The sequence below is a fragment of a genome, unplaced genomic scaffold (genome assembly GCF_019419815.1).
Source record: "Pyrus x bretschneideri cultivar Hongxiangsu unplaced genomic scaffold, Pyrus_bretschneideri_v1 Contig1, whole genome shotgun sequence".
Taxonomy (NCBI): domain Eukaryota; kingdom Viridiplantae; phylum Streptophyta; class Magnoliopsida; order Rosales; family Rosaceae; genus Pyrus; species Pyrus x bretschneideri.
In genome coordinates, this window is record NW_025999390.1 from 2,711,305 (window position 1) to 2,732,810 (window position 21,506).

At 37.5% G+C, this 21,506-nt stretch overlaps 3 protein-coding genes across 7 annotated transcripts; 1 reads left to right on the plus strand and 2 right to left on the minus strand.

The window, feature by feature from the left end:
- Window positions 1-361: 361 nt before the first annotated feature.
- On the minus strand, window positions 362-6,812 carry LOC103955062 (DNA cross-link repair protein SNM1-like). Its single transcript, XM_048590375.1, is given in 10 exon segments — window positions 362-927; window positions 1,148-1,359; window positions 2,786-2,898; window positions 3,031-3,086; window positions 3,088-3,138; window positions 3,235-3,452; window positions 3,593-3,783; window positions 3,785-4,029; window positions 4,133-4,227; window positions 6,617-6,812. Coding segments are annotated over 10 exon segments (1,485 nt in total). The 3' UTR covers window positions 362-819.
- On the plus strand, window positions 6,422-10,184 carry LOC103953032. Its single transcript, XM_009364757.3, has 10 exons — window positions 6,422-7,264; window positions 7,390-7,481; window positions 7,633-7,735; window positions 7,877-8,148; window positions 8,324-8,455; window positions 8,630-8,752; window positions 8,840-8,968; window positions 9,105-9,322; window positions 9,419-9,572; window positions 9,661-10,184. Exons 1-10 carry the CDS (start codon window positions 7,042-7,044, stop codon window positions 9,877-9,879), a joined length of 1,665 nt encoding a protein of 554 aa, XP_009363032.2. The 5' UTR covers window positions 6,422-7,041; the 3' UTR covers window positions 9,880-10,184.
- On the minus strand, window positions 9,867-20,924 carry LOC103953044 (endoribonuclease Dicer homolog 3a-like). Of its 5 annotated transcripts, XM_048579115.1 has the most exons (26): window positions 20,592-20,911; window positions 20,321-20,510; window positions 20,104-20,217; window positions 19,444-19,578; window positions 19,262-19,331; window positions 19,029-19,093; window positions 18,804-18,935; window positions 18,550-18,702; window positions 18,043-18,172; window positions 17,554-17,659; window positions 17,287-17,479; window positions 17,035-17,195; window positions 16,664-16,882; window positions 16,315-16,565; window positions 15,625-15,896; window positions 14,990-15,516; window positions 14,818-14,912; window positions 14,011-14,237; window positions 13,724-13,933; window positions 13,149-13,625; window positions 12,629-12,898; window positions 11,818-12,144; window positions 11,202-11,436; window positions 10,686-10,797; window positions 10,347-10,549; window positions 9,867-10,008 (listed from the first exon to the last, which is right to left on the minus strand). In XM_048579115.1, exons 1-25 carry the CDS (start codon window positions 20,681-20,683, stop codon window positions 10,351-10,353), a joined length of 4,962 nt encoding a protein of 1,653 aa, XP_048435072.1. In that variant the 5' UTR covers window positions 20,684-20,911; the 3' UTR covers window positions 9,867-10,008; window positions 10,347-10,350. The 5 variants fall into 5 exon arrangements, with proteins under 5 accessions (XP_048435072.1, XP_048435075.1, XP_009363041.2 ...); XM_048579118.1 differs by lacking the exon at window positions 9,867-10,008 and having other exon boundaries at window positions 10,152-10,549; window positions 17,287-17,476; window positions 20,592-20,913; XM_009364766.3 differs by lacking the exon at window positions 9,867-10,008 and having other exon boundaries at window positions 10,152-10,549; window positions 20,592-20,910.
- Window positions 20,925-21,506: the final 582 nt, after the last annotated feature.

Sequence of the window (21,506 nt, forward strand, 5' to 3'; positions counted from 1 at the left end):
TTGCAATATAAATTGACGGAGAATTTATATTTATGAGAAGTATTCGAATGTAATTGTCACTAGTATGTGATATTAGTAATTTATTCATGTTACAACATTTGAATCTATTTACTAATACTATACCCCAAGTCCAAAACTTATTAAACCTGTTATCCATCCATGTTATAACATTTAGATTAATAACTTGACATGGGAGGTGTGATTTCACGTCAAACAATTTCTCATATTTTACGTAGTATTAATAAATAAAACAAATTATAATACAAGTTGACTGTAACACCTCGACTATGTAGTTGTGCGACAATCACAACTAAGGCTCCGAATTATGACTTGTCTTGAATACTAGAACTAACACCAACTGTTGGAAGTTTCCCTGCTGTCAACCTTTCTTTATTACGCATGGGACCTTTGCACAACCAGAAGTTCCATTATTACAACCCTAATACAAATCACATCACCCATATTATTGAGGGTAAAATTACAAAATTTGTAAAGTTAGTGGGAAACAAAATAAATAAAAATTTAAGATGACAACGGAGAAACCATGGCATTGGCAGAATCTGGTCCGTGATTATTCACACTATGTATTATTTCCACTGGAGAAACAAGCTTCACAAACGTGTTTCAAAAAAAAAAAAAAATTAAAAACAAGCTTCACAAACTCTTTGAGTTCTGTAAAGCTGGAATGCTCGCTGTATGGCACCTCGTACCTGCAGTGCAAGAGGAGAAAGCGGGAGTCGAGAATCACTACTCTATAATGTTTGATATAGTCAAAAGTTTCATCTAAGGCAATGTAGTATTGTAGCAGAGAAGGAAATATCAGCTTATAATGGTACCCTGCTGTGATCTTCTTCCCGAGGACTTCTTCTTTCCTTTACCAAAAGTCCAACCAGTTGGAGAGAAAGCAACGATAAGGCTGAATCGACTCTGAGAGTTAAAGAACAAAAGAACTAGTTTAGCACTTCGAAACTTCAGACTTGCCCTTGACCTAATATGAAGTGGAATTCGAGTTCATGGAAAGGGTAGCTTAATCGAGAAATGTAAGTTCATGATATGATGCCAAGTACATTTATTCTTCGAAAACACATTTCTCTGGATATGTCTACATACCAAAGTAACATATTAAGGAAAAGGGTAAATCCCTCACGGAATATTGATTGGAAATATGCTTCAGTCGCTTGAAGCTTGCAAGTGTCCACATAGGGACCACATGGATATGGCTTTCCTGTTCGTTTAATGTAAACCACTGCATATCTTCTTCAGGAAAATCCAAGCATTTTAAAGTATGCAGCTTTCCTGCATTAACAAAAATCTTTTTCCGGAGCACACGAGCAACCTCCAAAAAAAGTCGTTCCTTTCCTGTTGCAAAATGGAGATTAAACACATGGATGGGGAGAGAGAAATAAATGAGCTGGGGGTTAAAGAGATAACAGAAAGGAAATACAATGACCACTTTATGGAGTAATCTAATGATATATCATTAGAGCAACACATTGGAATGGATACGTAAAAGAAAAAGGAAGGGTGATTGATGAGTCCATATTATACCATATATTTTATCCTATTTTTAGTTATAGTTTATTGGTTATTTTGGTAAAATTTTGATACTTTATTATATATTTTCAATGTAGGACATTTGACTCCCTCTGGAGCAAAAAATGATCAAACGGATGAATTTTGGAGTGATTCCAATTGGAGGATGTTCGTGACCCTTTCAAGATGATGTTGTTAAAGTTTCAGATTTTTCTACCAAGGCGTTTGACTGTGGCGATGAAATAAATTAAGACCCATCGCACAGTTTTCCCAGATTTACGTTTCTGAACATTTTGGGTATTTTGAAGGTTAAAATGACATATTTTGAGGAAGATTCCTTCTGAGGACTTGTTAGGGATGTCTCAAGCTTTAAAAAGAGACTTTTGGGACCAAATCAGAGTTGATTTGGTCAGTCAAAAGTCTGATTTCAAAAGTCTGATTTTCTGAGAAGTCCGAATTTCAGTTCAAATAGAAAACCTTTTATTTTCTAGTTATCTTATTTTATTATGTTTCCTAGTTTTTAGAATACCTTTTCTAGGTAGGATTTTATTTTGTAGTAGTATAAATAAGGCTATTTAGCCTTTAGAGAAAGGGAGAGGCATCAATTTGGAGAACTTAGTTAGACTTTGACGATTTGTATTTCAAGGTGTTTTCTATCATTTTTCTATTTCAATAAAATTCCTTTTGTTTTATAGTTGTTCGTAACTAATTTCCATTTACTAAGGCGGAGCCATGAGCCTTAGCATGAATATGTAATTTTATTAATTTGCTTATGAATGGATGCATGCTTGCTTTGAATTATTAATCACCGTGATTGAACTATCTAATTGTCTTAGTGATTCGCGACCATTAGGATTTTTAGATAAGTAATTTGACACAATTTCTGTTGGAACATCACCCTGAAATTGAAGAGGGCGGAACCCTAGACATTTACAATTTGGTAAAATTGCATAGGATTGTTAAGGGGACGGTGGAATTCTAGGCTTTTACAATTTGGTTTTCAAAATGTTTTCCTTTGTTTTCTTTACTTTGCTAATTTCTTTAACCTTTTTAATTAAATTCGTTTTTATTGTTTTTAAATTCAAAATCAATCTTTTCCAATCTTTGTTTTCAAATAATTAATTAAGATTTGGTATTTATATAAATTATACTACGATAACCTTGTACTCTTGCAATTGTTTTTAAGTGTTTTTTTTTTGTGGATGGTAAAAATCCTATCATAGATAGAAATGAGATAAGCCGTGAACTCTACCAATAGTGTAGCTGCCGATCAGAAATAGAGTTTTAGGGTTGAAAGTTTCAGCTTGAATGGCATCAATGACGAACTGTATTACAGCCTCCTGCTTTGGAAAATCATATTGCAAAACATAATGAAATGAGAGTAAACGTCACTTCGCTTCTAAATTTGTATTATGCAGTATATACTTTCCAACAACAAAGGAAAGACATGAACTTCATAACATATGCCGTATTCTATGTGTCAGGCTCACCTGTGGATTACAATAAGTGGTATCAAGGATGAGAGTATGGATAGAACATGTTTGCAAAAAAAAACATGCTTGCTACGCTGTCGCTATAGCGAAAGTCCCCTGTATGCAGAACAGCCTAGATACACATGGAACCGGGACCATTATCCAACAAACATAGAAAAGAAAACAAGAATACTAGGGAGTGAGGTTAGAAGGTCAGTTTGGACCACACCTTACTGTCGGATGGTTCGAAAAGTATAATTATCGAACCAGGACAGTGGTTTGCATCCAAGCAGGTCACGTTAATACCAGCAATATTCATCTTTTGGTTGACGGGTACAACCTGTATGCTGTCCCATGGAATGCCAATCTTCATATTTACAAGCTTGGCTATGATGGAGGAGCAATAAATCTTTCCGTGACAGAAGGACTTTGTTAGACCTTGGTAATCTGCAGTAACAAATGCAATCATATCAAACCAGATAACCTTGACCCACAAATGTCTGCAAATAACTAGCCTTTTGTAGTAGCTGCCATCACTCCAAATGGGGTAAAACACCATAACTTGTGCTAAAGCTGAAGAACAATACATACTAAAAAGTGTAGTACACAGTGACATTCACAATCCCCTGCAAGGCCACTTACCACTTGAAATGGCGTTCCTGGTATGCAACACCACGAGGGAATATCCCTGAGTTTCCGATTTGTAGCATTATTGTTCGCCACACCACGTTTCTGACCAGAACCTGACACCCGTTTTTCTACCCTTCGCTGTTCTCTGTTTCCTAGCAATTCCAAATCCCGGGAAGTAATCAGTGATCAATTTGTTTGCAGCTGTTCTACTAACATCATTAACTGGTGCTTCCAAAGCATCATTGGGCATATCGACTCCATTGGCTCTCCTTTTTCTTGGCTGTGCTTCAGTTGAACTACTAGTAGTAGTAGTGGTACCTTCTTGAAGTTGAGCAAGGGCATGCACAATCTTCTTCCGCGGACCAAAGGCAGTAATGCCTATGCTGAACAAATCCTTCACATCAAATAAAAACCAACAAGAAAGAGAAATTCAATCAAAATCCAAAGCAAGTAACCAAAAGGGTGAGTTAATTGGCAAACATACCCATGTTCTATACCTCTTCTGTGAGCCATTGTAGAGTGTCCCAATCAATCTCTTCTCCAACAAAAACATCCTCGTACTTCTGTAATCCCAGGCTGACATTCTGAAAGTCTGTCCAATATTATATAGAAAATCATTAAAATTCATGCACAAAATAGAAGGAACTTTGGGAGTCCGAAAAATTGGTTTGGATAATTAATGAACAAACCGATGTTTAGGACATTTAATTTATAGTATTTAAATTTCTTCCAATTTCCTGTTTTTGGGAGAAACTGTTGGTACTAGTCTCAGGCTCTCAGCTTGATATGGTGTAAATTTTAAAGAACCCATCATTTGATATTCTTACACCCTATATTTCAGCCGTGTACGGACTTGATTGGATTGGTCACGGGGTACTCTCATATTCCATCGGACCGGCATTACTCATTCTTTTAATAGTTGCATCAATAAGTTCGATTTTGCCCCACCTTGACCCTTAGTTTCTTTGTTCTCTTATTGTTCCAGGAGTTCCCTCTGCCTTTATAGTTTTCTAAGTGTACGAGAAGGAGGAGCAAAAAATTGATGACATGGTCCTAGAAGCTCTCTCTCGTGGATGCAAATTGAAATCTGATGTTGTCAAAAAGTTCTGTACATCCAAGAAGATTGAGTGACTGACTGCTGATAGTTACCTGACACTGCTTGCCTGAGAATCGATATAGAATTGCAGTGTTTGATACGATTGTTGTGTCATGTATTCACTTTTCTTTCTTCAACCCCGAACATCCCTAAAAATATAAGAAACGAAGAAAGGTCCCATTTGATTTATTTTTTGTAATTACATTGTATGATTTTGTGTATTGCTCTAGTTTCTCGCTATTTTTGACACGTCTTGTAATTTTTAAACTTTTAACTTTACCCGACGTTATATTTAGTTTCTCGTTCATTGTTATCTTATTGATTATATAATATCACTTTCTGAACTTAAATGCTAAGGTTAATAGAGCACGAGCCCACGGAGGTTGATTTTGGCTATTATGTTTGTGGAACTCGTAAGTTAGGATCAGCTTTCAAGCGTAAACGACTAATTCTAACACTCATTTTATTTTTGTTTTATAAGAACACGGTCATCCATGATTATAAATAATTTATAGTCAAAATTATAATGACGTGGCTAATTGTTTAGCTTAGAGGTTGCCATCACGGAGTCAAGTCAACCGTGAGATTATTTATTCGGTTGCATGTTACATCTCTAAACATAATTTCATATTAGAGTTTAGTTAATAAACAATTAAAGTGTCAATTTTTTGGTAACCCAAAGCCGAAGGTGTCATTCAATTCATGGAAAATGATTGACATAAAAAACGACAGCTATTGAGTTTTCAATAAAATGTCCACATTGTTTTTTTTTTTTTTTTTTTTTTTTTTTCAATTGTGGTACCATTTGGCAATTGCTATGCCTTGTGCTTAAGTTCTGATATACAATTTTGTGGTATCCCCCACCACGTTCCTAATATCAAAATTTAGGTAAGAGATTCAAACTCAAGTGCGAAAAGACGGATATATTATCCAAATGCCTAGTGTCAAAAGTAAGTCATTCAGTAAGAGATTCAAACTCACGTGCAAATAGGCGAACTTATTGTCTTGATTGAGTGACTTAACTTATATTTGCACATCAAGAAAGTTAATACTAACACAGTAATAATTAGAGACTAGTTTTGTATAGAGACACAAGACTTGATAATCATATATCGTCTTAGTTGGCATGATCTCGTTGTCAACACGTGTCACTGGTATCGTCACAATTAAGAGGGTCATTGTACCGTTGGACTACTTGCTTTGGTTAATTGATTGAGACTACGACATTATTAAAGCCTAGTGCAAATTAAAATGAGTATCGATCCATCTGGTGTCCCCATGAATAATGAACAACATTTACATTTAAGAAAAAAAAATTGGTGCATCTCGTTACAAGAGAATTTATCTTTTCTTTGATAATTCATGTCACAAATAAAAACTTCGACATAAATTTACTACGTATAGATGACAAAATAAGAACACTTTAAGCGAATCAAGCACTATTGTGGGGATTTATTTTTCCATGTGACAGTGTGGAACGTGAAGAATTCATGTGCAAAACTAACGTTTCTTCCACGTATTTGTAGTCTCAAGATACAAAATTATCAATCAAACATTAAATTTCTTAAATTATACTGTTACTGTGACATTTCAGATTCGGAAAAACCCAAAACCCATACTAAAACAAAATCACAGGCCCAATCGAGGAAACATAAAGCGTTTGACCAAAGCATGTCTGGCACTTTGAATTCACTTGCATTGCAACTCCCGTTTCTCTTCACCTTTTTGTTAAAAAAGGCAAATAAAGTAATTAAAATCTAAAAATCTCACACAAACAGCACGTAATTCAAAATCTCTCTGCTTTCGCTCGCTCTGTCTCTAAAGAATCCATCTTTTTAGATTCATTCAGTCATTCCATTTGTTTCGTTTTCGAAAGCGAATTTACTTGTGCAGTCTCCAAACCAAAATTCACTCTTTGTCTGCAGCCTCTCTGAATCTCTGTCTCTCTTCCTCTCACTGCCTGCCACTTTCTTTGCTTTATCTTCTTCCCTTTCCAATAAGATTCTTATTCCTCCATCTCTGCAAACTTTTCCTCTTGTTTTTCTTCCATTTCTGCTTCTGGGTCGCATCATTTCTTCCATTTCTCAATTGGGTTTGATCAATCTTCACTTCATTAAGAAACCCTTTTCTTTTCCCGCGCGCCAATCAAATTCTTGTTCGTTGTCCTTTTCTTTAATTACCCTTTTCAGATTTTTCAGAGTTTTCTCTGATTTCATGGAACGCTGGTGTTAATTTCACCGTGTGTAATTTATTTTGTAATTTTTTATCGGAAAGTCGAATGGAGACTTGGTGGGTAATGGTGAATTTGTAATGGGGGGCGGTGGCGGTGGCGGTGGGAGAGTGGAAGTGGTGAAGAGCCACGGTTGCTCTCGGCTGTCTGTTGGGTTACCATCTCAATCGCCTTCCTCTAAAGCTCTGCAACCATTTGAGCCTGCATCTCCGGCCGCATCCCCTATTGGGTCGGAGGCGGTGGCTCGATCAGGCGGCGGACCCTTCGCCGGCCTTGTTATCTGCGTTACTGGTCTATCCAAGGGTAAAGAAGACAAAGTTTTAACTTCTGCCTGCTAATTTTCTCTGTGATGAAAGTGATTTTATATAATATATAATATATTTCTTCTTAATTTGTAGCTGTTCATATTTGTCATGTTGTTTTGGCAGAAGCAAGGAAACAAGTCAAGGAAGCGACTGAGAGATTAGGCGGCCAGTACAGCCCTCAGTTGCATCCTCAATGTACTCATTTGGTGGTCCAAATATCCTTGATATTCGAAATAATAGTACTTTGTTATGTTTTGTTTTTGGTATATTAGTATATTGGGGAGGACTTTATCAATGTTTTGATACATTTGGTGTTATTGTTTATGTAAATTGCAAGGCTTGAGTGCAATCTTTAACTAGTTTTACAGCTTCGGCGGACACAAGTTTGAGCATGCTTTGAAGCATGGATCAAAAAATGGTCTGTCTATTGTTACCATTGGATGGTTTGTAGATAGTGTAAGGAAGAATGGTAAGAGAGACCATCTTATATACATGCTACCTTCATTTCTTAAGTTTTACATTGGTTTGCCGAGAAACGCTCCATTGGTATTGGACCTATTGGTACATATTACTTGATTAATCTAAATCAAGTTGCTTTTGTCTGCTTCAGTGAGGCTGAGTGAATCACTTTACAGTATCAAGAGTTTTGGAGAGAATGGAATGCGTTTGGATGAGTTGAATAGGCTCGTTGGGTTTAGTGGCACCGAAAATTCTTGTCTACCTATTGGTGTTCGTGGAGCCAAGCAATTGGACATGAATGACGAACCACTTGTATCTGTTCGTGGAAGGGAGGCTATCAGAAGTACTGACTCTAGTCACTCTACTTTGTCCGGTCACTCCATTTATGTCGACTTAGACATTTCATCTGAACTGAGGAATAAGGTAAAGTTATTTCTAGGAAATAGTTGCTTGTTTTTTCAAAAGACAAGTTTGTTATCCTTGTTTTACTTTTAAAAGAAAGATTTACTAGTGACATGTATTTTCCAATGCCAGATAAAATAGATAGGGTAAACCTGTCTTTCTGTTTGTAACGTTTATCATTGTGTCTGTTTGGTAGGTTACCGAAGCTGCTAGTAGAGAGGGTGCCACATTTGTAGATCAATGGTTTGTTGGTTGCAAAGCCAGTCATGTAGTGTGTGAAGGGTCTTCAAGCCGTCAATATCTTGGCCACTCTAGCAATATTGTTACAGTGAGTCCTGCAATGGCATTCTCTGGTTTACTTGAATCAGCAAGCGCGTATACGACAATAACTTTTCATATTGGTTGTCCTTGTATCGTAGACAGCTGATGAAATCACTTGCAATGTTTGAGATTACGGAGTGCTCTGTGTATTTATTGTTATTTGGTGTTTGATGTATCGCAGCCACTGTGGGTTTTGAAAACAGCCAAAGAGAAGTACGTACAACGGCTTGTGCACATGTCTGCAGATTTGGCCAGGCAAGTTGGTACGATGCTTGAAGAGTTGCAGAATGGCATTGCAGATGGGGTATCTTTCTACATGATGGATGAGTAGTCATATAATTTTGGTATCTATAAGTTCGTATTTTAACAATATTTTTTATTTATCTAACAGGGAACTGATGAGGGAAAAGTCCCCGAAGATGTTCAAGCTTATAGAAATAAAGCAAGCCATGAAAAGAGACTACAGATTGTGAATTCTGCTAAAACTGGGGTTAGAAATCGTCGTGGTCTTCGTATGCAGGTAATGATTAATTTTGTTTGATTCTCTGTGGTGCTTGATCAATCTATGGTTCTTCTTTAGTGCCTCATAAGTAGTACATTTGTTGCGAGAAGCTTTTCATGGTAAACCATCTTATTTATGTGCTTGGTTCTCGCAGACTTGCCAAACTCCAATGCGACCAATAACCCCCAGCAGCCTTTTGGATTCAATCTGCTGGTCAATTTCTGAACCAACATCAACGGCTTCAATCTACACCGAGAGTGTAAGTGTTGAAGATGGTAGTGAACATCATACATCTGTATTCTTCGATGCAAAAGGTGATGGCAAGGATTCAGAAGCGTCGTTTGCAAACTTAACCAGACCGCTCAAGGAAAGGTTATTGAACTCTCTTCCTTCCTGCTCGCAAAAACGAAAAATGATTGCCAAATGTTATATCATCTCACACCTCTCTTTTTATGTATTTATCTGCAGTGAGAAATCTGAATTGATATTCAAAAACCATTTTCTTACTATCCTGTTCCCTGTCGATCGATTTGCTGAGATGGGGCCATCTTCTAGAACATATTTCAGCGACAACGGGTTTACATGCTTGCAAGTGTTGGATCATATCTATAAATTTTATCAGGTACAAAATAAGACATTCCCCTCTCAGAATCCTCTGTCATTGGCTTAATGAAGGGAGGGTCGTTTAGTCTCGTGTACTTATATTGCAGGAGAACATGTCAGCCCATGAAATTGAGGCTGCAATCCACACCGACTCAAGGCATGCTGATCGGCTCCGATCAGTGTACTCCAGTAAAGAAACAGCAGAACGCGGGTATGCAATTTTCAGGCGGATTGAGTTTCTAGGCAGTCGTAGAAGTTTTGAAATGTTGAAGCGCGTCAACGGAGACAACAACAGCAATGTGTATGAGCTGTTAATTAGAGCCTAAAGATCATCTTCTTCACCTCACTTGTTCCAAGTCGAGGGAGCATGTTTTTGATATGGCAAACTCTTGAAGGAGCTCGAACTCAAGGGCTTAGAACTCCAAGGCCATGATTTCGAAACTTCCACCATCTCGCTACAAATTTTCCACTTGTTAATAGGATTTTAGGAGTTTATAGCTACTTCAAATGTATAAAATTTGTGTGCATAACGATTTTGGGTGAGTAAATTCCTCAACATTTTTAACTTTACCGAAGAAAACATATGAATTGATACATATTTATCCCAAAATACCAAGTGTCATTACCTTGATTGCCTTTACTTTATGAAAAGAGTCTGATACACAACGTATCGTTGCTACACTTCCTATCATTTTGTATAGTCGAAAGGTAACTGGGATGGTGGATTCGAAAATTACCAAACCCTTCAATTTCTATGATTATGAAACTAGCCAGCAGAAGATAGATTTGTTACCTCATCACCCGCCAATTATTACTCTTCCCTGCCGTTGAAGCTCGTAAAACAAGACGACGGCAGCAGAATCTTCTGAACTCCCCTTATCGGGTCTAGCATCTCCTGAGCAGTCAATGATGCCGGTGTTGGGTATGTGCAAGGTTACTTGTGCGACAAAACTGTTGAAGTACTTGGTTGAGCTTTCACCAAATGTGAGTGGAGTTCTACGGGAAGAAAGACGGTTGTGAGGCCAAAAGTTAATAATTCAAACACAATTTTGTAGTGGCCAAGTTCTCTAGAATCTTGAATCAACAAAACACAATTTGTTAGTAGATTTGAAGGATTTGGTTATGGACTAACCTTGACTGAGTTCCGGTTATTTGAAAATCCGGCTTTGGCCACTGCAGGTTCTTGCACAGCTGAAAAAGAGCAGATCGAGGTCCTCCTTTCTTCATGTTGATTGCTTCAATGACTGCATAAAAGAACCCGCAGCCACAGCACGATTAAATGATAGTATTGCTTGATAATAACATAGTATAAGCTTCCTATCTGAATCTCTAAAGAAATGAAGCCACTTAAAGCAATTTCCGGTGATCTTGTCAGAGAGCACGAAGCAGATTAACAAAAACAAATTCTTTTTGCATTCCAGTGATTTACCATTTCATTTGTGAAAAACAGTTTTGAACATTAATCATACAATTTGGAACGCATTTCACCTGTTTGAATGGAAACAGGAAGAGGTTATCAAGCGTCTAGACTCTAGTCGTAGCCCATAGGGAGTACAAGCGAGGTTCACAAGGAGAGTAAAAGTAGGTAGAGTGTATAAGCACACAACCATGCAACTAGAGAAAATGAGAACGATAAAATGGTGCAAACCTGGGGCGGCATTGTTGGGGCTAGAGGTTTTCCCGTCAATTACTGAAGGAGAAACTCCAGTTGTCTGTGCAGCTAGAGGAATTTCAGTTATCTTTTGCCTTTTATAGACCACTAACGCTGAAGAATCTTTGACAGTTACTTGGTCACCGACCTTATGGTTGATGTCAAGGGAAGTTGAATCACCTACTTGGTCAGCATCAAGTTTCCTCTTCTTGGAAAATGAAAAACCTTTCTCCTGTTCCATAACAAAACAGTACAGCTTTAACAACATTTAGTGATGGAAACTTAACAACCAGAGAGATGCAGCAGACTACTCGTTAACAACAATTTGGGACCTCAGATCTGAACCAAGGCTCGTGAACAAAAATTCTGGACCCCAAACAGTAGCTCCGGCCCCAGAATTTCAAACCTAGAACTCATGAACCCCTGGTTTTGACCCTAGAACCCAGAAATCCCAACACCCGGAGCCTCAGCTTGAAATGTGAGCCCAAATTTCCAAAATTGAGATCAAGTTACAACAAAGAATCAATTTCATTTTTTTTCTTGATCCCCTTTTCATTTTCATGACCACGACCAAATAAAAACGGACAGACAGACATTTAGAGAACCAACAAACCTCAAGTTTCTTAAGTAAACGACGAGCTGCTTCTCCTTTTGCACATTTTTTAGTCCGATCGCACCCCTCTCCAGTCAACAGAACATCTTTCAGCTGTACAGTAAGCTCGGCATGAAACATCTCACCCTTATTGGTACACTTCTCTTTTCTATGGTACCCAAGCGAGTCGCATAGTTCAATCAGCTCGCGTAGTGGAGGCAGCACAAGTTTGTCAGGAGTCACAACTGGAGATAATAATGGTTCAAATATTCTCCACACTTCATCAAGGTTAAGTTTGGTATCAATTAGAATTGCCCCTGCAATACTTTCCACCATGTCTCCGAGAGCCTGCAGAGATACTATTCAGATCACAAAAACAATATATAGTAACAACAATCATATTAACAATGGTAACAAAGTGATGATAATAATAGGAATTTTAGTCCTGATATTTGGTGGAGGGTGGAAGCTTCTCCTTGTAGGGCTACCAATAATATTAAAAAAGTATCAAGCTAAGGAGAAGCTTAACAGCAAAGAACCTATAACTGCATGTAGTTTAAAACTCTAAAGCAACGATAGTTTTTAGTCGTGGCAAATTTACTTCAAGAGGAATCATGGCTAAAAGCCTAAAATACATGGGAAGCAGACAAAAGGACCCCTCTTGAACTGAAATTTTAAATTAGAATGCTGAAAGAACCAAATAAAGACAAAAGGATTGCAGCCTAAAACAAGCAGGACAATCAGTCTTTTAGAAAAACCTGAAAACAAAAGCTCAAGCTAATCTTTCAACACTATTGAAGAGAAAAACAGTTAACATAGAGCGAGATCTTACCTTAGGGCCCCTTGTGCCTTGAAGTGTGGTACCACTGTCGGGTTCTGAAAGAGACTTCACATAATCTGTTATCTGACTTAGAAGTAACATAGAGGCATGTTGTAGATGCTGCTGGAGATCACGTCTAACAGCAACTTGCGCAAAACTTTCATTATTAACAGAAGCTGAACGCAAGTCAGTTAACTCGCCTGGATCAATGTCTGTGTGGGTATGATAGAGATGCCTTGTGATAAGCAGGTCCAACACAGAGTCACCTAGAAATTCTAGTCGCTGTTGAAAATCAAGAAGTTAAGAAAAGTAAATATATGGAATTTTCACTGTTTGTTCTATACTTGGTAATTTATTACTTCTAGGTAAAATGAATAATCTATCAAAGATTCATTTTCATGGTAGATTAATTGGTCAATTTCTGCTTCCAAGCTCACAACAATTTTCCTTCTTATTGTTGTTGGAATAGAAAAAAAAAGGTGAAAAGGTAAAGAGTCAACCAAGGCAACTCTGCATAGAACTCTCAGCATACCTCATAACAGTAGCCATCTCCTGATTCTTGATCAGATGCATGTGTTATGGCCTCGAGTAAGAGACCCTTGGTAGAAAATTCGTAGTGAAGCTTTGACTCCATGATTGCAATCTCATTAGCTTTCAGGGTGTATGAATGAAGAGACGACATAGTAATTGCATCAGCAACCAAGGAAGGCTCAAGTTCTACATCAATATCGAGCCACTTCATCATATGAATTGCAGCAGGCAATCCACCAGCAACATAGTATGCTCCTATAAGGGCTTCAACACAATCAGAGATTGTTTTGGAACACATCCATCTATGGCCCTTATCACAGCTCTTTCCAACCACAACTTTAGGGTCTTCAGTTTGGAATTTTCCATTTACGGGTACTTCTAAAGTCTCCACTCCACAATTACAAGGAATGGGTCGTAGAGAAATCTGCCCTGGAGAAACCCAACGACATGGGTCAAACGCACAATCACGGATGTATCCCTATTAAAAAAATGCAAAGCCATTACTACATGAGCTTGAACATCAGTACCCGAGTGAATACATATAAGCATAGATAGCATGTAGTACAAGGGAAATACCTGTAACTTGCGATTTATGCCCAATCTATGTAGGTTTGAGTTACAAATAGCCAGGGTGCGGCAACTAGTTAATTGTCCTTCATGCTTTTTGGGATATTTGAGAAAGAGGTGGCAGCTCACAGTATATTTTAAAACTGAATCACCGAGCAATTCCAAGCGCTCCATAGAAAATTCATCATTGCATCTTAGTGTTGTAAGTGCTTCTAGAATCTGATCACAAAAACACATTCAGATTACTCTATTAGAAAGATAAATGGGCAAGTCACGGAGTCTAAAAGGAGACGTACCAATAAGCTTGATATCCGAAAGCTGCTAGAATGATAATTAATCTCTTCTCTGAGTTGACTGGCTAGCATCAAGGACTCCAAGCGATGAATCAACGATGGTAGTAAATAACATGACTTTAGAACGTCTCCCGGGATACCAATAGCGACTAGAAGCTCAGGTGGCATGTGAGCATACATAATCTGCTTTCCAATAACAACGCCAGATTGCAATTTCTTACCACCACCACCTGCCCAGTTGAGAGAAAATATAGCAACCAAACATAAAAATGAGATTGTATTGCTAACATAGCTTCAACAGCACGTAACTAACACTGCAACGAGTCAATTACTCACACCCACAGCCTTTTGTCACCTCCATTTACTCTTCAACAACATGCATCAGATAGATTTATTAATATAATTGTAAAAGGACCACATGCTCAATAAGTCAAACATTCAATCCCACCACCCACATGACCACAACTTTCAAACAATATACTTCCTAATAAATTAATAAAATCAAGTACCAGTACTTGCAAGAAACCACGAAAGCAGCTGTCTGACTTGAAGTTTTAATAACTGGAGGGAGTTGAAGATGCAAAACTGAGATAGTATTTTCACTCAAGTACATAATACATATATGCACTGTTAGGCCAATTTTCTCCTTCAATCAATGTTATAACATGGGGAGAAACAAATACAATAGAAGGGTCATGAACAACAGTTTCATGAAAAAATTTGAAGATATAATTGAAAATTACAGAATGGATGCTTAACAAAAAAGAATAAGCCATATTGCTAAAGGATCAAGCATGCAAATCAACAAACCTTCACCATTAAAGTTCACAAGAAGGTTGTGCGGATTATGACTTTGTTTCAGTTGCAACAGAGGTTGACCAGGATAACGGAGCACAATCCCGTATCTAAACAGAAATAGCATCATTAAGAAAACTCTACAGTAATATCACTGAAACATCACACAAGGTATAAAATAACTTACTTTTTGTTGAAGTACTCAGAAAATGAAGTATATTGTGATGATACATTGTCTTTCTTTACATCAAAAGGACTCTCAGCAGAAGTGTTACTCATAACCTCATCAACAGAGTAGATTCTTCCAGTATGGATAGCCACCACCACCGTATCTTTGAGATTTTTTACATCAACAGAGCAATTAGCAAACTGAACTATCCCTGCACTGTTGCACTCAGTCTCAGATGAGACGGTTCTTGGAACTGAGTTCCCTGTGTCAACGTTACACTGGCTGCTCAAAGACAAGCTTCTCTTTAAGAAATCTACCACAGAAACACAAGAATTGATCCCTGCCCAATTTATTCTCCAAGATTCATCTTTTGAATCATTCGATGTCTCAACTGGAAGAAGCAAATATAAGCAATATGGGGTCCACAGTTTTCTTGTTTCTTTCTCCAGTGAAAGTTCTCTCTGTTTTCTAGCTGATTTGGTTCCATACAATTTCCCAAACAATCCATTAAAGAAAAATTCCTGAAAGCACTTTGCTTTTTCCATCTGTTATGAAAATACTAGTTCCAGTAAGTACTACCCCAACAAGATACTAGTTCCAGTGAGTACTACAAAGAAAAAACATAAATTTGAGTTCAAATGCTTAAGATGTACCTGTTCCCCGTCTAAATGAACCTCCCCACAGAAAGAAACAGAAGCCTTGACTGTTTTCGAAATCAGGTAAAGGTCCAATTTGAGATTCCCCACATCATCAGCAAGCTTCGACTCAATGAGAAGAACAAATCCAGAATACAACTCACTGGCAATGTTACAGGAGAAGTCAAACTTATATCCCTGAAAAATGACAGCATCAAGTTTCTCCCCCCAAGTTCCAGATAGCATACGAATGCAAGTTGTACCATGTAGTTCCTTCCTTTTAGTAGTTCCTTTAAAGACCAAATACAATTATTTATATTAAAAAGATGAAAACAAAAAAAGAAACCAGGAACCGAAACTGCATCAGCACATAGCCACATGGAATATGGGGTGCCAAAACAAAAATCAAGATGCAGTAAGACAGAGATGATAAAGCTGGTTTAGAAAGTGAATGCAGATTTGATAACCAAAACGTTTTGGCAGCCCTGTTTACATCATTCAGCAGTTAAATTTCAAAGCAAATGACACCAAGCATTAGGCCAAGGAACAGTTGTTAACTTTTAGCCACAATCGAAAACAAATAGAAAGTGATTATTCATAAATATAAATCAAAGAATGACTGACTCATAAAAAGCAACTTAAGTTCATTGTGCATCAGCAAACACTCAGACACTGATTTTCTCAAATATTATGTACAGAACAATGTACCTGCACCAGAAGCTTGCTCTTTTCTTTTCACATCAGGCACATCAACGACTGGGAGAAGATGGTCATTCAGGGCACCCATTTGATGTAGCTGCTGACACGCTTCCAAGCAGACAAGCTGCTTTGCTAAAGAAGATTTCTTGCATACAGGGCCAACTAACGTTTGGAAAGCCGCATTTGGAGGCAACGTGATCTTACACTCATAAGACTCTCCAAGATACGAGATATGAAAGGTTGGCTTTGCAGTGAAGTACCTAAGTCACACGGTAATCAAATAAGGGTTCAATAAGAATTAAATTTTTTTTAACCAGTAAATTCAAGAAACTGTAGTGAATAGTTTATAGATGCATACTTATCCCTAGGCAGCGTTTCACAATATTTATGTACAAGACTGACACTAGAATCTGCAGTGACTGATGCTCCAGTGGAGTCCACAGTATATACATTTGTTTCCTCCAAAGGACATGCTTTCAAACTGCATGCTTCAGGATCTCTTTTGATAGCTGTATCTGTCATCAAAAACTCACTCCTGACAATCTCATATAGTTGATCCCTTTGTTTCTTGTTTCCCCTGTACTTTATGAATATTCAGAAAACAAGTACACTTGATAAACACACAATAAGGACACCTATAGAGAAAATCTTCTACTCACTGAACAAGCACACTATATATATCCACTACCCATATGCTGATAAAGTGAAACAATAAAGACATGACCTCACCTCTCCAGCATTGTGATGAACTGAGAGTTATCTTGCCGAGCCCGTCCCCTCGACTGGACATAACTGCGCACTGTCTTTGGCAGGTCAAAACGTACCACACAGGAGCAGCTCGGAACATGAATTCCCTCCTCAACTACATCGGTAGCAAATAATAAATTGACCTGTCCAGAAGGGGTCAACTGAGTATCAGGTTTCCAATGTCAAAACTTCTCATTAATCAGTTCCTTTCCTACAATATAAAAGATCATATACCTCCCCAGAGCAGAACAACTCCAATGTCTCCTTTTGTATTTTCGGCGCCAGAGAGTCAACTGATGTGGTGCTTCCAGTCAAATAGGAAACCGTAAAATGAGACAAAGAAGTAACCTTCTTCATGAATCTTTCAATCACTTTGGCCGTGATGATTCTATCAACAAATATGAGGCACCGAACTTCCCTAGATCTTCTGCAATAAAAAATTATAGATGATAAGCAACTTCACAATGATATGAAAAATTTGACCAACAAAGTTAGTCTTACCCAAAAGAATGAAAAATTTGAACAAGTTCATTTAATTTTGGAGATACGTAGCCCACATCTACTGCCTTCAAATGGTCAAACCCGAAATCCAAGAAATTTTCAGAACCTGACGAGAGAAGGAAATAATAGCTCATTTTACTAAAACAGAATTGAAAGTTATAGGAATCATCAAAACTGTAGGGCGACAAAAAGTATGTCAGCAAAATAAGGCATTATTCATCAATTCTCAAGCATCTCAACGATAAAACACTATCAGAAATGAGCAAAGTGTAAAGTCCTTATTAATTTGAACAGATAACAAAGGGTCAGAAAAGATAAAGAGAGACGGAGAGAAAGACATGATATAAATATATATATATATAGAGAGAGAGAGAGAGAGAGAGAGATTTCACTACATTATTAACAGCCGATTTTTAATACATAAAGTTAGACCTGAGTGGCATAGAAGTTGATAAAAGAGTTATGAAAGATAGCTAAAGAATTGCATACCATGCAGAAACGATTCCCTAATTATACCAAACACTTCCTCAAGAAAATGTCTGCACTGCAAAGAGCCCTCTCTATAAAGTTCACACTCCTTCGCGCATTTTGGAGCATTCTCTAAACAGATCTTAACAGCCTACAAGAGAATAAGGTTATATATTCTCATAATTAGAACCAGAAGGAAAGACCATAAAGAAACTAGAATTAGAGAAGACCTAAGTGACCTTTCTCCTGCATTACCATCTTAAGATATATCTGAGACTCTCAGTACATGGCTATGTAAGAGTGCTTATAATCAGAGTCATAAAAAGCACCGAGCCTCAATAATGTGTCACAGGCTCACAGCATGTGTATCAGAAGTAACTATTTGGCATGACCTGAAGCTCATTAAGGCTCACCATCATGCAGTTAGACCTGCTTGAATTTGTATAAAAGTCTGAGGGTGACTACCAATTGGTTGTTTATTTCCTAGAAAAACCACCTTTCATCCATGCATTATACTTACAGTCATACCTCGTAAGTACATATGAGACCAAGCTCGTCAAGGCAATACAAGATCTTTGTGTAGTCATTAGACATTCGTTTCTGCAATGTCTTAATTTTATCATCCATGTCACTCAGATTACTTTCTACTGATACCTGCAACTTTGATAATGAAGCATCAACCTGTACATGGAAGTTTTTTTAGTATTCACACAAGTTTGACACGCGAAAGTAAGGTAACAATGAACAATAAATTTGTTAACATACATGTACAGCAGAAATACCTTGGACCAGGAGGCTTCCATCTTTTCTTTCAAATCCGAACTCAGAAACCATGCTTGGCCATAAAATCGACAAGTTTCTTTTGCAGAAGGGACACATACTTCCATCTCTGTTATGTCCTCAATAGTATAAATCTGTGTAAGCAAATTTAATGATATTAAAGCATCACCATCAGTAACTGATATATGTATATTGTATAGTAATCTAAATGGAATATTTCTGTATACCTGAGAATCTAAAATGCTTTCAAGTTCTGATAACTGGCCCTCACAATCCTTTGTGGATGAGACACCTAACACACAATGTTGTATATAAATAAGCACATATAAGATTTATAATAACAGCAGGTTTGGACTCAACAATGAACATGAAAAAAAAGCGATCCTCTAGACATAAAAAAAACACAGCAACGGGTTGAAAGAAGAGAGAGCACAAATAATAAACAATAGCTATAGATGACCTTTTTTTATAACAGGTGATGCCGTCAAGCCAAAAATCTTTGGCTTATTACCAGACTTGTGATAAAATTCCTTCACCACAACAAACCATTTGTCAAGATGACCCTTGACTATAAAATATATAAAGAAGACGAAATGCATAACAAAAATGAATTGGAAAAAATTCCACAGAAATGAAATTAACCTTCATTATCTTTGTATAAGGATGGTTTCCAGTAGCCCGATGGCACTCATCAATAATCATCAAGCATACTGCTTCAAAACTCAAGAATGCCTTTCTTAAGGCATCCAAAAAAATCTTGGGGGTCATAACAAGCACCTGGAGGATAATATATAAAACAAATATGCATTAATTTAATAGCCTCTGAAAAAAAAAATTTGAGAAAACTATTTTATTAAAAGGAATCTAACATGACTATCACATGTTGTGCATGTTGTGCATGAATGCAAATATTTTTTATCAACATGAACGCAAATCTTTCAAGAATTCTAGTTTACATAGTGTAAACAATGTAATAATTTCATGTTATTAATTAGAAAGATAAGAACACTCAAATCCTTGGAAAGAAGAGTAAACTGATACAGATTGCGATAGTTTTCAATATTACTCAACAATCAACATGAACCAAAAGCAAACTTAGATCATTACCCTTTTTTACTTCTTGTTCTGTGTTATGGGTTTATTTATTTAATCAGTTTTTTCCCATTGTCTTGTAATTGCCAATTGGTGGCTTTGTTTCATCCGGTTTTGTTCTCTTGAAACTCTTTAGCTCAATGTGTGATATATTGCAGTGAATCCATAAAAAAGACGAAAACTTTTGACCAAAAAAAGAAGAAAACTTACATCATGCTCATTCATTTTCTTTTCCCAGCGCTCCATGGTCCACGAATCAACTCCCAACGCTCCATAATACTCTCCTACGTTATAATTTGTGCTTTCTTTAATAACCTTAAATTGCTGCAATCACAAGAACACATAATCCCAATAAGCTACCAGACCACCAATGAGCCACGTTGCATAAAAAGCACAAATTTACAGGAACAAAATTAGGAAATAGTACCTGGTGAACAAGATGAACAGTTGGAGCCAAAAAGATAATCAATTTTTTGGCACCACCACTTAAATTATTAGTTTGGCAGCCTTCGTAGTCTCTGATGAGCATCACAGCTATCATTGTCTTCCCGGAACCGGTCTCCAGCACCGCTATCGTGTTCCTCCGCCTCGCGACCTCATACACCTCCGACTGATACCTAAAAATTCACGCCGGAGAAATTTACATTGTTAAAAACAAGCCTTTGAATTTAGAGAGAGAAAGGATTAGAGAGAGAGACCGTCTGGGACTGAAGTTCTTGGAAGATTGCGGTGACTGATCATCATCAGCGGCATGACCGAGTGGGTTGGAATTGGATTCTTCTACTTCCATTCCGTGAAAAGCTCCGTCCTTTGATTCTGACTCGGATTCCGGCCGGGAATGCAATGCCGGACGAAGAGGGGGAGAAGGTGAAGAACACGGAACTAGTGAGCCCAAGCAATTTGGTACTCTCTCTTTAAGTGCTTCTTCAGAGTAACGTACAGGGGAGAGCTGACACTCTCTGTACCGTCTCTCGCAGGTCTGTGTGGGTTTTGCTAAAATCCACCAACGGTAACGTAGCGGGAGACGACCTCGTATTAGACGGTGTCGTCTTGTGAGTTAGTGGAGCCCGGCGCTTTAATTGACAGGACAAGTCACACAGGAAATTGTTATGACGGTGACCGCTTCCAATGCGGGCCCTCCACAGGATTCGGTGCGAAAATCGGGGACAAAAAACTTAAAAAGGATTTTTAGTTGTTGGGTCACGAGCTTCTTATTTTAGACTATCTTCAATGGTTGGGCTAAAAGTCAAATTTTTTAGCCCGAAAAATTTAGCTTTTAGTCCAGAAACAGTTTTTTTGCTCCAACTGTTCTAGTCTAAAATTTTAACCCGGGATTATTAAAGAATGAACTTAGGTTTTTTTTTGTTAAATTAAATTTTTTAAAAATAAATAAATATGTAGACTATCGTAAATTAATTTTATGAACATTTTAATCTAAAAAAATTTAAATTCCGATAAATATTCGGTGGAGTCCATTCCGATTTCTGGGCTAAATTTTGGGGGGAATTTGGCATTGGTTTAGCATTTAGCATTTAACATTTAGCCCAAAATTTTCCCTTGGGTTGGAGTGGGTTTGGGGGGAAATTTTGGGGGGTAATTTGGCTTTTAGCCCA